The 13,844-nt window shown below is 40.8% G+C and overlaps 1 protein-coding gene across 21 annotated transcripts in view; it reads left to right on the top strand.

Annotated features, from left to right (window-relative positions):
- ank2a (ankyrin 2a, neuronal) overlaps nucleotides 1-13,844 on the top strand; it is a 72,873-nt gene that overhangs the window by 9,012 nt on the left and 50,017 nt on the right. For 6 of the 21 annotated variants that reach the window (XM_069529682.1, XM_069529666.1, XM_069529681.1 and 3 more), the window contains exons 1-3: nucleotides 4,195-4,436; nucleotides 8,712-8,813; nucleotides 13,432-13,530. In XM_069529682.1, the coding sequence (XP_069385783.1) occupies nucleotides 4,311-4,436; nucleotides 8,712-8,813; nucleotides 13,432-13,530 (327 nt within the window). In that variant the 5' untranslated portion in view covers nucleotides 4,195-4,310. Of the gene's footprint in view, nucleotides 1-4,194; nucleotides 4,437-6,287; nucleotides 6,522-8,711; nucleotides 8,814-12,325; nucleotides 12,671-13,431; nucleotides 13,531-13,844 lie in introns of those variants that run through there. The other 15 variants (XM_069529664.1, XM_069529668.1, XM_069529673.1 and 12 more) reach the window with 10 other exon arrangements.

Here is a 13,844-nt window from a genome sequence, read left to right as displayed (position 1 = left end):
ATAATTTAAAGTACAGACTCTGTTGCCAGTGGGATTTACTCTTATTGGCTGAATGTAAATTATGAGCTATTCCAATAAGACTTGACTGTAATCTCTGTAATACAACATTAATATTAACTATGGAGGCCTGAGCTTTCTTCAGAGAAGAATGCATTGATTTTGTCGTTCAGCAGAGAAGTTGGCAATGCTCGCCTGCATGTTTGGACTGCATCTAGCGGCCTTTAGAACGACCCACTTAGTGATGCACTTGTGTTGATCACAGTGGAAATGTATTAAAGCCTGGAAAGCCTCTGGGTCTCTGGTGTCAACCTTCCAGTCATCTCTTCTAAATGTGCCTCTCTTTGTCGTAGAAGTATGAGGGAATCCAGCCTACTGCTTTATTCCTGCGCAGGAAGACCTTTCAGTTACTCACTTACCAGGTTAACAATAAGCATAATGCATTACTTAAAGCAAGCAGCTCTTATGAAAACTAGCATTTCTCGAATGAGGAGCAGTTGGGACGGGGTTGAAAACTGTTGTTGATGAAAAATGCATGAGCTTCTCGAAGACTAAATGAGTCACCTAAAAACAGAGAGATCTTTCCTCCATTAAGATGCATTATACACTGGCAGACATTCATCACTGGCATAACTCCGCGAGTCAGCACCGTGGCTCCATTAGCAGGCAGACGAATAATAAACAGCAACGACGACAACAGCAACAACCAAAACAACCACACCGATAACGACCAAACAAATAAGACGCTGGTTTTCATGAGCAGAGAGGGAAAAGTTTGTTTAAGCTCACACTTTGCTATACACAACAAACACACGCACTGTGTTATAAGCTCTTTCTTGTTGCTAACTTTGAATAGCATGGATTGTGTAAATGAGTGTGAAAATGTGTGTGTGTGTGTGTGTGTGTGTGTGTGTGTGTGTGTGTGTGTGTGAGACAGAGCACCAAACCTGCACACACACATCCACTCACAATTTGAAGCACATGAAGAGGCACGTGCAGGGTTCCATGTGCTGATCTCTGCGTCTCTCATATCTGTCTATCATCGAGTCCTAATGGCTCATATAAAAGCTTCTGGATCTATAAAATGGAAAGCAGACCATTAACCCCTCCCCATCTTGGAGATCTGCTAAACCAGTAAGAAACAAGACACTCACATCAACCCCCATCCCACTCCTTAATGTAATCTGAAACCCAAATTGAGGCACACACACACACACTTCCTCAGTTTCTAATGTATTCCTCTAATCCTCATTATCTTGGTCGAGTGATGGAGAGCATCAGCGGGGGTCATCGATCAGGTCTTGCTGATGCACAGACGTCAAAAATCTCATAGTATTGATATATGTAGTACAAACTGCGTGGGAACACAAACAGTTACAGCATTAGTACTGTAAGAAAACTGTTTCAGGATCAGCTAACATGCTAATCAATACCCTTACAGTTAAATCCGAAACTCAAGAAGTCAGACAATGCAGTAGCTGTCAGTAGAAGTTTAGATTTGCTTGCACTGTACTTTATGTGAAGGGGAAGGTTTCCTCACTGGGACATGAAGACATTTTAAGATTGTGTTTTGGTCATTTTGCTTTAGGACAGTCAAACTTCACCTTCAGCTACTTTTTAAGCTGTATTTTATTACTCGAAAGAAAAGCAATGCATGTGGAGAAACATGCAAATACTGTATAAGGCTTTACCATCTCATTGGCTGTTCCTCTTTTCATATTTTATATTTATCCATCTCTCTTTCATATCTTCAAGCATTCTATTATTTTATCTTTATCCTTTTGTCTTTTTTTTCATACCTGCCTTTGGTGTTTTCCTCATTTCAGATTATGAGATTTGCGATAGCTTTTTCTCAGTTCCCTATAATATTGTTTTGCCTCGTGCTGGTGGGGGTCGGGGCCATCGTTTTTATTGCTTTTCAATGTAATGCACATTTTGTTTAGTTTTTTTTGTATGAAAAGAGCTAAAAACACTTTTTAAATCATAATTAAATTTTGAAGGTAACAATGATGACCACCTGAATATTTAGTTTTGAATGTCATTATTTTAAATTCATCATTAGAAGTAAGGTCAGAGGATGAGTTTAAATTCGATTTTTGATTTTTACAGTCGTCATCATCACTGTTATTGTTGTTCCTTTATTACCTCACTGAGCTCAACCACAGATTTGTAGCTGCTTCCTTGAGAAAAACATATTCTCTGTGTAACCAGTAGAGGGTGCTAGAGGAGCAGAGCACAGAGAGGCTAGTTCCTTCCTACAGCAGGACCTTCAGGAAACTGAATGAAGCACTCAGGCTGAATGCACCAGGGTTTAACGTTTTATAGACACCATTACAGTGTGGGGTGACTCAGCAGATCTGTCGCATTCATTATTAGTAGTAGAGAGAAAAAAATGCTGATGTCGTTGCTGGTGACTGAGCCGAAGAAACGTAACAGGAAAAATGTGTGAACAGAAATAGAGGTGTGAGATAGTGGCCCTGTCCCTGGTGCTGAAATTTCAAGCTCCTCCAGTTCCCAGCAGTGACAGTGAGAGACCTTGACACCCGTCTGCTGGTGGCGGAGACACACACGCACACACGTACACAAACACTCACACAAGCTGTCACATCATATTCCATCAGCCACCATCAGTACTGAGGCTGCAGTGCAGTTGAGATTCAGGCCGACCCACTTTCTCACCACGCAGGGGGAAGCCTGTAACTTGCAGGTGATTGGGAGCCACTGTTCTTTGCCTGCTGGTCCCCCTCTGGACTAAGTGGAGTGTCCCGTCTTCTCCGCTTTCTCACAGAAGGACAGACTGTACCCAACTTCATCATGCTTCTCTTCCTCACCCCTCTTCTTCCTCCTTACTGAGGCCCTGTTTTCATGGTTTATTGTTTTAATTTATTCCATATACTAATCAACTCACTGTCTCCTTTTTTGCTTTCTTTTCCATTTACATAAACAAATGCTGCATTTCCAGCCAAAACAACTATATGTTACATTTTAACATGTATTTATATCATTTATATCTTTGTCAAAAGTATTGTTAACAATTTTAAATGCAACCAGTGCGAAAGTGACAGATTGAAATGACGAAAGTGTTTTTTTTGGCATACACATAAAGCTGAGGCCTCCATACATCGTCCTCTCACCCCATGGCAGCATCAAACACCGGGGTCTACCATTGATTGCACAAGCATAATTAAGTAAGAAAGGTGTAACACAGTGGTCCATTGTTCATAATGCAGGGAGATTGTCAAATGTATTGTGAACATATAAGATGAAGAGATCAAGATTCACGATATTGTCATTAGCATAAGAAAAGTGCACAGTACAATGAAATTACAATCCAGCTCACAAAGGTGATCTAAAGTAAAAGAATAGTAATAGCAATAAGTAAAAGAATAAATGGATTTGTTTATGGTCATAGAAAAATGAGATAGCCTATTTATCTTATTTATCTCACAGGAAAATTCTATACAAAATATTTTGCACATTCCCTCCCTGCCAGCTACTATTAATCCACCCCCTCCTCCCCCCTCCTCACCCATTAATGGTTCCCTCTCCTCATGTGTCCCTCTTGCAGAGAGGTATATAGACAGTAGCTGTAGCAGTCAGCTGGCTGCTGGCATGCAGCCTCCTAAACCCCTTACACAACATACTCTCTCCTGTGACTGTAGCTCACATACACTCATTAACAGTCACATGCATGCACGTGCACATGCCACACAAAGGCACACACACACACACACACACACACACACACACACACACACACACACACACACACACACTCACACACACACACGCACACATGCACACGTGCTTTGTAGCTACATCTGTTCACATTGAGTGGGGTTTTCATGTGCATCTGGACTGGGTTGTTCCCCGTGGGTATTTGTGTGTGTGAGTGGTTGGGACTTACATTCGTCATTCACTCATCCTTTTTCAGTTCATCTTCTCCTGCCCTGTTTCATGTTGCACACACGAATGTGACTTTCATTTTTGGTGTGTGGACCTTTGTGAGAATATGACCATCCAGTAGCTGTGTCCTGGCCTCATGCGGACATGACTCCAAGAACAGAAGAGGCATAATCAAGTCACCAGTCTGTTTCCAGATGATCATTTTTGGAGCTAAAATACCTCTTTAGGAAGTTTTTGTTAATTTTGTATCATATTGTGTTTTTGGTTGAGGAGTTTGGGTGAACACTTGAAGTCAGCAGGAGAATAGAGGTGCATGTCAGGGAACGACATTTATAAGTTAACAAAGGAAAACTTCCGCACCTTGTAATATAATTTTTTGAAACAGACAGAGGTAGAAAAGAGAGGTCATGGCTCACGCTGCAGCCCACCTGAAGAAAGCTCGAGAGCTCGAGCAACAGCCAGAGTACATGGCTCTTCAGAAAGCCAGGGAGAGGAGGCGGCGGAGGCGAGAGAGAGCTGAGCGAAAGCGGCAGGTAAAGCAAAATCACATTCACGATTTATGATTTGTGTGGTGTACTATGCTTACTACCAATGTGACTTTGTTGGTCAGAGTTGGTGTTGGACAGTGTGAGTGTGGGTTATGTGAATGTGGTCGACCCTTCCTGGGGCTGCTGTGGCTGCTGTCCCGCTGTCCTCCTGCATGGTTTATCATGTCACAGCAGGAAGATGGATGATGGTGAAGCTGGTGACAGACATGGGCTCAAGCTCAGTGGGGGGTTTACATGCAGGTGGTATTGGAACTTTTATGGAGCAAATCTTTGGAAATAAAACTCATGGGGAAAAATATAGTCCATTGATTTTTAATATCTCTGCAATGTCACTCCTAAAGAAAAAATTCACTGGTTTATCAAAGCTACAAAATTTTACATTTGTTCCTATGGTTACTTGGAGTTAGAACCAGGGAATATAAGTTAAGGTATATCTTATCTTATCTGATCTTATCTTAACATTGAGCATCTTACCCTTTAAAAGGGTGGTTATGAGGTTTTATACTTTTCACTGTCAATCTGAAATTAATTTCTCTGTCTGATAAGGCACCAATTATTTCGTCTATAAGCATGTATTCACTAGCGTTTATTATTATGAATAAATCATTTACTAACTCTAAACTTTTGGGGTGCTAGATTCTGGGAAATCATCCTCCAAAATGGCACTTTGTAGTCACTTGAATTGTAGTTATATATATATGTAAGTTATAAAGGGCACCATCCTCATCCAGTGGAAGTGTGTGAGGATATTTGGTTGTTTAATACTGACAATGGTTTGAAAATAATTAAAGAAAATCTTGAATACTGAATTCAATGTCATGGAAATAGACACAGTACAGTGTATAATCCAGTAGCTTTCATCACATGACCAACTGCAGGTCAATCTACACAAATCCTGTACAGAAACACAGATTACAGCTGGTTTCCAATCAATCCAATCTCTGTTAGTGTGTACTTGGCGGAGAGATGAATGAGACAGCAGGGAAAACACAAATGACTAAAAACCTGACACACACACACACACACACACACACACACACACACACACACACACACACACACACACACACACACACACACACACTCACTCACTGACTCACTCACTCACTCAGACATAATACTGACATCTTTACTAGAAAACTTGAGGGAAACATTTGTGAAATCATTGCCTAACTGTAGTTTAACTTTAGACTGCAGAGTTGTCTTTGGATGTGTTTCAGCAAACTATGATAAAGATAAAACATTCTGAACCGTGTGTACATGACGTCACATTCTCTACATTCTTCTAATGACGAGCAAGGGAATCTGTGTGAGGTTTTAAAGTTAGGGACATTTGACCTGACTACTGTGTCGAGGCTCCTGCTTGTATCACTCCATCATGAGCCTTGGCGTTCCTGGAGAGCACCGCAGGCCAAGCGCTCTCCCGCCAGACTCAATCCCAGCTGTCGTGCACCCCACCCTGGACACACTCAGCAGGGATTGTTGTCTTCTTGATAAAATGGAGAATGAGGAAAGGTAAAAATAGCCAAGGCGGAGAGACAGTAAGGGTGAAATGTTTATGGTAGCAGTTGTTCTGCTGCGGACAGAGCGGAGAGTAAGACTGGGCCTCGGCTCTCACACAGAGAGCCAGAAGTATGTGAAGCTGAGAAGTTTTGGCTGGGCAAAGGGATAAAAGTGGACAGGGGATGGAGTGGTGGTAATAGTGAAGTAAGTGAGTTTTGTTGTGGCATTAATTGTGTTTGGACAGAAGACAAGAACACATTTAATGGGTTGCAAGATTGCGTGATGCAGCCAAATGACAGGAAGTGAACTGGAGAGGCTTTTATCCGTGGACACAGAGTGAGAAACTACAAGTACTGGACTTTGCAGGACCGTTCAACACCATACAGTCTTAAAGTAAGAGAGGAAAGACCCCTAGAGCAAAGAGAAGCGGCCATGGGAAACGCAGCAACATGTGAGGTGTGTGGATCAGATAGAGTTTTAAGGACCACTGGGAGTGACAGGAGTTTAAACCAACACTCTGACTACTATGGATCTGCTGACTCTGGATCTGAAGTTGATGATTCACTGGTAAGAAGTGGAGAAGGGGACACAAGGTTATGATGATGTTTGGAGTTTGCTACATGTGCTGCAAGTACAAAGAAAGTGCTCTTCAAGGATAATTTCTTTGCAGACGTGTGTTGTGTGTGTGCGCGCGCATGTCAGGTGACATCTCACGTGAGGCGTTTGACCCTTGACCTTTCTCAGCCATACAACAGGGAGTTTGTGCTGATCCTGCACGTTAGCAGCCAGTGGTGTCAGACTAACATGTTCTGTCTTAACCTCATTAGAAAGAGGTTAAATTCTTGTCAACACGGTTAAATTCACACACTCAGTTCTCCTCTGCTGAAGTGTTGTGACATCCACTCACTGTAGCTCAATGGAATTCATCAGGAAAATATTATCTGTGTAAATATTATTACTAAAGCTACATATCTAAATATTTGACGTCTCTACAGAAAGATTTGACCCAAAGCTCATTATCAATCATGAGATAATTCACCTTCATGTAGCAACTATTATTTTGATTATTAATGAATCATATGAGTCATTATAGAGCACAAATGCCAATAAGTTCCTGCTGTCATTCTGTCCTTGTGAGGATTTGCTACTTTTCTTTCTTTGAAGATGCAATAAACAGAATAAATTTGGGTTTTTGAGCATCGTTCATACAAAACAAAGTTTTTATTCACATTAATTAGAGCTCTTGGGTGCATTTGTGTTTTATTCTGACTCAAAATGAATAACAGATACATTATTATCAGTGCATCTGGGCAGCATGCAAATACAAATAATCATGCAAAACTGTTTTATAGTAGTGGGGTTTCATTTTTATTGAACTTTTAAATGTTGCTGTGGTCTCACTATGCTCTCAGCTTTGATAATGATAACTCTTAAACTGGATTTAAATGTCCTCTAAAAGAATATTCTTCATAATTGTGTTGTATTACAGTTAGATTTTATTATTTATCTCTAAAGTCTGTTTGTTCTAAACTGCCTTTCTTTGCTGGAGGGATATTTCTGGTGACCACTGTGAGTTATGTTACAGTAAACACTTTGAGGAGGGCTCGGGTTGTCTTGAGGAGAGTTAAAAGCTGAAATTGAATCCAGGGCAGAAGATAAGGCCCCTTGGATCATGTTTTCTTTCCTGTTACACACAGAACCAGGTCAACATTCTCCAGGAGTTTAGTGTAAAACTTTCATTAAATTCAGTGATTCATTAAACAATACATGCAAGTGTGTGTGTGTGTGTGTGTGTGTGTGTGTGTGTGTGTGTGTGTGTGTGTGTGTGTGTGTGTGTTGCTGCCTGTGCAGCCTAGATGTCTGGTGGCTAAATTTAGAAATATGTGCTCAGACAAATTATTGTTCTGAAGTTCTGACTTCTGTATTTTAGCCATGCTAAACATGCTACTTCATTCATGTCTCTAAACAAACTTTAATCATTTGTTATACATAAATAGAACAATGTCAAACTACAAAATAATGAAATGGCAAAAGCGACAAAAGTGAGATAGTTGGTTTTTACGTGCTGGGTAAAAGATAAGCACAATCCTCTTTGTGTAACAAATACAGTATGACCTAAATGCCAGTATGTTCTGAATTAATCCTCAGCATTTTCTTTATACATGTGATCTCCCACCACATGTGGGGATACAATAGACCTGAACCTTAATCAAACTAAAACCTAATTCAAAATTAAATGCAAAACATGGTTAATGTGGTGGTGCAGTGGTTAGCATGGTGCCTCAAAGCAAGAGGGTTGATTGTCTTTATTTGACAGAAGAGACCGAATGGTTGCAAGCCAGAGTTGAACCTGCTACAGATGACTGTAGTATCAATGCATGGGGTTCCAGAGTCTATCTGGCATCCCAAATCCAGGGGCTTTCTGTGGGCAGTTTAGATACTCTCCCTGTTCCTGCATGATTTTTCTCCAGGTACTCCGACTTTCTCCCAGAGTCCAAAATCATGCAGATCGGGTCAGATTAATTGGAGGCTGCTATTGTCCATAGGTGCAAATCTGAGTGTGACAGGTTGTTTGTCTCTGATATTCCCTGGTGACCTGTCCAGGGTGTACCCCGCACCTCCGCACAATGTCTGCTGGGATTAGCTCTACTGCGATATACGGATAAGCGATATAGATAATCTTTGGATGGATAAAAAATCTATATATATTAATATATATTTACTAATATTAGTCTTCATTCTGTCTCATCCCTCCAGTCCGACAGTAACACCAGTTTCCTTCGAGCTGCCCGGGCGGGAAACATCGACAAAGTCCTTGAATTCCTGAAAAATGGAGTAGATATCAGCACCTGTAACCAGGTAAGAGAACTTCCTCCCAACAGAACCTGTAGCTATTTAACATTCTTTCACTTCATGTAGCAAACCTGTGCTGCTCTACCATACCTCTAGATGTCGTAGAGCATTTGTCTGTAAACTGCATCCATTATTCGAATGCTGGGAACAGACATTGTTGAGTTATTCACACACCGTGATTGTGTCAAAGTTGTGTGCAAGATTTTGTGGTTAGAATGGGTGGAGCAGCGTTTTTTGACATGTCGACATGAAATTGTGTTACAACTTGACTCATGTGTGTCTGAACCAAATCTCCACAAACACGGGAAAGTTTGTAAAGTGACACATTATGTATAAATCATCATTAATGTGTAATGTGTCACTGTTTGTGGGTTTGTGGCAGACAAACATGTGTTAACACAACATCATAGCCACTGCCCCGCTCCCTCCACCACACCCATTCTTCCCTCCAATCTCAGCTGCACTTGAAGGTTCCCCCTGACAGCTGCTCTCACCCCCCCACACACCCACCCTCACATTCCACTGTGGAAGAGGGATTTGGGAGTGTGCAGAAGACTTGTCCCCCTACAGCTCTGTACAGCCCAGCCCCCCTGGCCCATCTATATCAATGTGATTTACAGCAGTCACAAGGTAGGAAGACTCTGTGCCGATCGCCAGCTCCTCGTAGTTTCTAATGTGTCATTGCTGTTGTTCTGAGTGGCTGTTTATACGCCTGGTTGGCAGACAAGAATTTCCAGCTGCTCTCACATGCCACTTATTTGTTATCATGGACACCATGGCTTTTAATTTGTGCATCAAGAGGGACACACACACGCACACACATACACACAAACACACACACAAACACACACAAACACACACACACATGCCCCCCCACCCCACTGCAACTGGAGATCCCTGCCCTTCATAGTATCTGTCAGGGGTCAGATGATCACATTTGAGCCCTTGTCAGATGACTGAATATGCGAGTGACATTTTCACATTTAAATCCCAGCAATGTGATCACTAAGTGTGTACGTGTGTGTGTGTGTGACTTTGTCTGTGAGAGAGATGGCAATACCATAATAGAGTAAATGTCATTTTGTAGGCGTCAGGTGAGATGAACACAGCCCGCTCTTATGATCTAAAGCTGTTGACTATAAAACCCGCACACACACACACACACACACACACACACATTTTAATCTTAATGGTAAGTCAAGGAGATACTGGTTTCCACAAACAGCCCAATGATAGGAAGCTGAGGGCAGTCAAAGGTTTATGTTATCTGTTATTCCCAAAATTGCTCTCAAGCTAATAAGTGGATCAGAAGTCAGTCAGTGGGAGAGCACTCCACAGAGCCATTATCTACTGTATAGCACTGCAGTCAGTCAGTATAGAGTCAGTGCTCTGATGATAAGAGCATCAACAAATATGAATTGATAATAATCTGAAATCTGTGCTCTGGTTAATTAGAAGTATATCTCACTCATCTGCAGAAGTATAAGTATCCAGGCACTTATTGAATTTGTGGGTTTATTCAAGTATGTCAGTGCAGTGTCATCACTTGGCTGAAATGAAACTGAAGGTATAAACAAGTTGGGTGGGAATAACATCATATTTTCACAGTTATAGTAGTAGTTTAAAGTATGATATCAGTATGTTTGACTTACATATATATGTTATTTATATGTTTCTATGTCACCAGATATCCAGATATCATGCACAAAATGAACTCTGTATCTGTAAATCTGCAAGTCACTCAGAGTGTTGGCCTCGGCAGCTTGTTCATTAATAACAGAGGAGTCTGATCCTAGAAAGCAGCCACAGGGTGGTCAGGGCCAGAGTCTGACGCTAGGGACAGTCAGCTGTCCAAGTTAGTTAAAGAGGACGATGGAGAGACACCCTCACAAACCAACAGTCAAGTCATCCTTCCCTGACTCACATATTTGTGTCTTCATCTCCCAGATTATAGGCTGTGTATACATGTTTTTGTCTTTTTATAATACAAGATCTATTTCTTTTAGAATTACAAATTGTAGAAATTCACCTATGTGTTTGTGAGATAGGATTTGTCCTAAACGAGTGCTTGTATTGTAGTTTCATGTCCTCACAGTTAGAGGACTTCCCCTCTAATCTACCCAAATGTTAATCCCTGGTGAGTGATATTACTTTTTAATCTCCACTCATTTACATTATTTCCTCTTGACATTCACCCCCTCTGACACCTGGACCTATAAAACAGCTCCCTTTATTACCACGTGTGATTACAACAAAGGTCAGTGGTCACAGGCGCAGGGATATTAATCTGCGCTGGACGGAGCCATGACAGGCGGAGCTGCAGGCTGCCATGCAGGGATCACTGTGCTGGGCTGTACGTCCATTAGCTAAATGAAGCTTTCCCTTGCAGCTCAGAGGAGATGGAGGTTCAGATCAGTTTGTGTGACAGTGCGTGTATATGTGTGTTTCTCTGCTCATTTCTCTTGGAACACACAACAGTTGAAATGTGATTGAAACACTCTTAATAAGATTGTGTAATTTTTTTGCTGAGTCAGTGAGTTCACCATTTCAGAGCTGTCGCATCAAACTGAAACTCAACTTCCTGCATGTTCTCGGACTGCGGCAAAGAGGTTTTGGTCTCATGTTTGAAAGTTGTTTCATTTCATCTGCTGCAGTAGAGATGTCACTGACGGACTCATTATTATTAGAGCTAAGAACCGAAAGTGTGCGTTTCCAACTAAGTGTAACGTCACACAACCTGAGTGATGGTGATTAAGAAAGTAATGATGATGTTCACGAAAGTGCTTAACCAAGTGTATTAACCAGTTATTGATCATCAACAACAGCAACAACAAAAACAGTTTGTTTATTGATTCATTGTTAAAGTTTAATTATCAAGTAAAACTGTGGATTTACTTTGAAAAGTGAAAGATTTGTTTTTTCTTTTCCTTTCAAACAAGCGGTCTGAAGACTTTGGGTTCGGGAAAGTGATCAATTCTCTGACAAATTATGGACTAAATAATAAATGAATCAGTTAAATATAGTAATGGTTAATGAACTGCCTAATGGTTGTTAATTAAAGCTCTAGTCTATCTATATCTATATAATATATATGTATCTGCATTTACTTGACCAGATGCTGACTCACAAACTTTGGCCTCTTAGGAATGACCTCATTTTGTCTATCTTTTTAAAAGGCTGACATTTACTGTATAGCTTCTAAATATGTGTATCTATATGTGTGTGTGTGTGTGTGTGTGTGTGTGTGTGTGTGTGTGTGTGTGTGTGTGTGTGTGTGTGTGTGTGTGTGTGTGTGTGTGTGTGTGTGTGTGTGTGTGTATTTACGTCCCACATACCCTCTATGACTGTGCAGAAACATGATACCCCTTTGGCTGTTTGGCATTTGGCAACCCGGAGACAGAGAGAGTGAGAGTGTGTGTTTGTGAGTGTGTGTGGGGGGGGGGGCAATGATAGAGTTGTTCGCAACATAGCAGTTCCTCCATCTAGAGGATCAACAGTTCCTCTCTCTAAGCCAACCCAGAGAGAACTTGCAAAGGGGGTCAAGAGAGACACAGACACTTCCGCTGCAGAGGAAGGAGGCAGAGGACCTGTGGTGATCGTTGCCACTCCATCACTTCTCAGTCCAACTCGGACAATTTAGAAACTCACTTAGAAATCTTTTATGTAGAGAATAGCATACGAAGGAAGAGAAGGCACAGAGAGGAAAGAAGAAGACGGAGAGAGAGAGAGAGAGAGACTGAGGCTTGGTTTGAGAAAAGGAGCAGAAAGGATAAAACGAGGTGTGGTTTCATTGCGGTGACGTGCTCCCCTAGTTGGTGGGTTTAAGAGAAACACAGCGCAGAATGGAAGAGGAGGAGGATGAGGTGATTTCTTGTTTGTGTTTGTCCAGTATATGTAATATGCATTTTCACATATGTGTTGTATAGATTGTGTTGTGATGACCTGTAGCTGTAGTTGATGGATCCGAGGCCTCAGATGTTCTGATCACACCTGCCTGACTGAAACAGCACTTTCTGTACTTGAGAGTAACGTTGATGTCTGAAGACATTTCTAATAATAATAATTTATCTCTATTTTTGATGCTACTACTCTGGTTTGTGATTACCTTCTCTTTTTTTCTTTACCATTTCTAAATAGTCGTCTTCTCTAAATGTTGGTGCCATAATATGTCATTTTAGGCTGGGTACATAATATGGATGCACAATATTAAATCAATAATTATATATTAATTGAAACTATAAATCATCCTGCATTGAATTGTTCTAGTATTGTTATATATTGATATACCTCCACCACATATAAAACTTTTTAATCTTGTTATATTAATAATGCTTGTTATAATACAATAGAATACATTGAAATGTTGCCTCATAATTCACAATTATTTTATATTCATAAGCATTTATTGCAGGAATATTCTATTTTAATTTACTGGATTGTTGTTTTTAAGGCCACACCCTGTATATTCCTGTAATATATAATGCAAGCATAAGTATTACCCAATCTCTGTGGCCTGGGCATTAATGTTTGTCATAAAACTCCATTTGTACTGCTGCAATAATCGGTGAAGCACATTTGTTTTGTTGAACTCTTCTGATTCATGCTATTGATGTTTTCTCTCCAGAATGGTCTGAATGCTTTGCACCTGGCAGCAAAGGAGGGACACACAGATTTAGTGGAGGAGCTGCTGGAGAGAGGAGCACCTGTTGACTCCTCTACCAAGGTACACACACACAGATTCATATTTTTATTTTGCTTTGCAAGCATCCAGATTTGTCCTCAGCACAGTTTGATCTTGAGCCCAAAGGACTCAAAGGAGACATGTGGGCAGAAAAAAAGAAGGGAGGAGGAAGGAAGAGGGAGACTGAAAGACAAAAAGAAAAAGGAATGCATTACTGTATAGGGGCATCAGTTGTGAAATACTGTGAAATCAACACTTCTCACTTGAAATGAGAAACCTGTATCATGAGGCTGTTGGTGTTGGGTATGAGGGTGCAAAAAAAATGTTTTATATCTGTTTTTAGAATTCTTACTTTT

The sequence above is a fragment of the Paralichthys olivaceus genome, chromosome 8, assembly GCF_024713975.1.
Source record: "Paralichthys olivaceus isolate ysfri-2021 chromosome 8, ASM2471397v2, whole genome shotgun sequence".
NCBI lineage: Eukaryota > Metazoa > Chordata > Actinopteri > Pleuronectiformes > Paralichthyidae > Paralichthys > Paralichthys olivaceus.
This window is presented reverse-complemented; position numbering and strand designations above follow the sequence as displayed.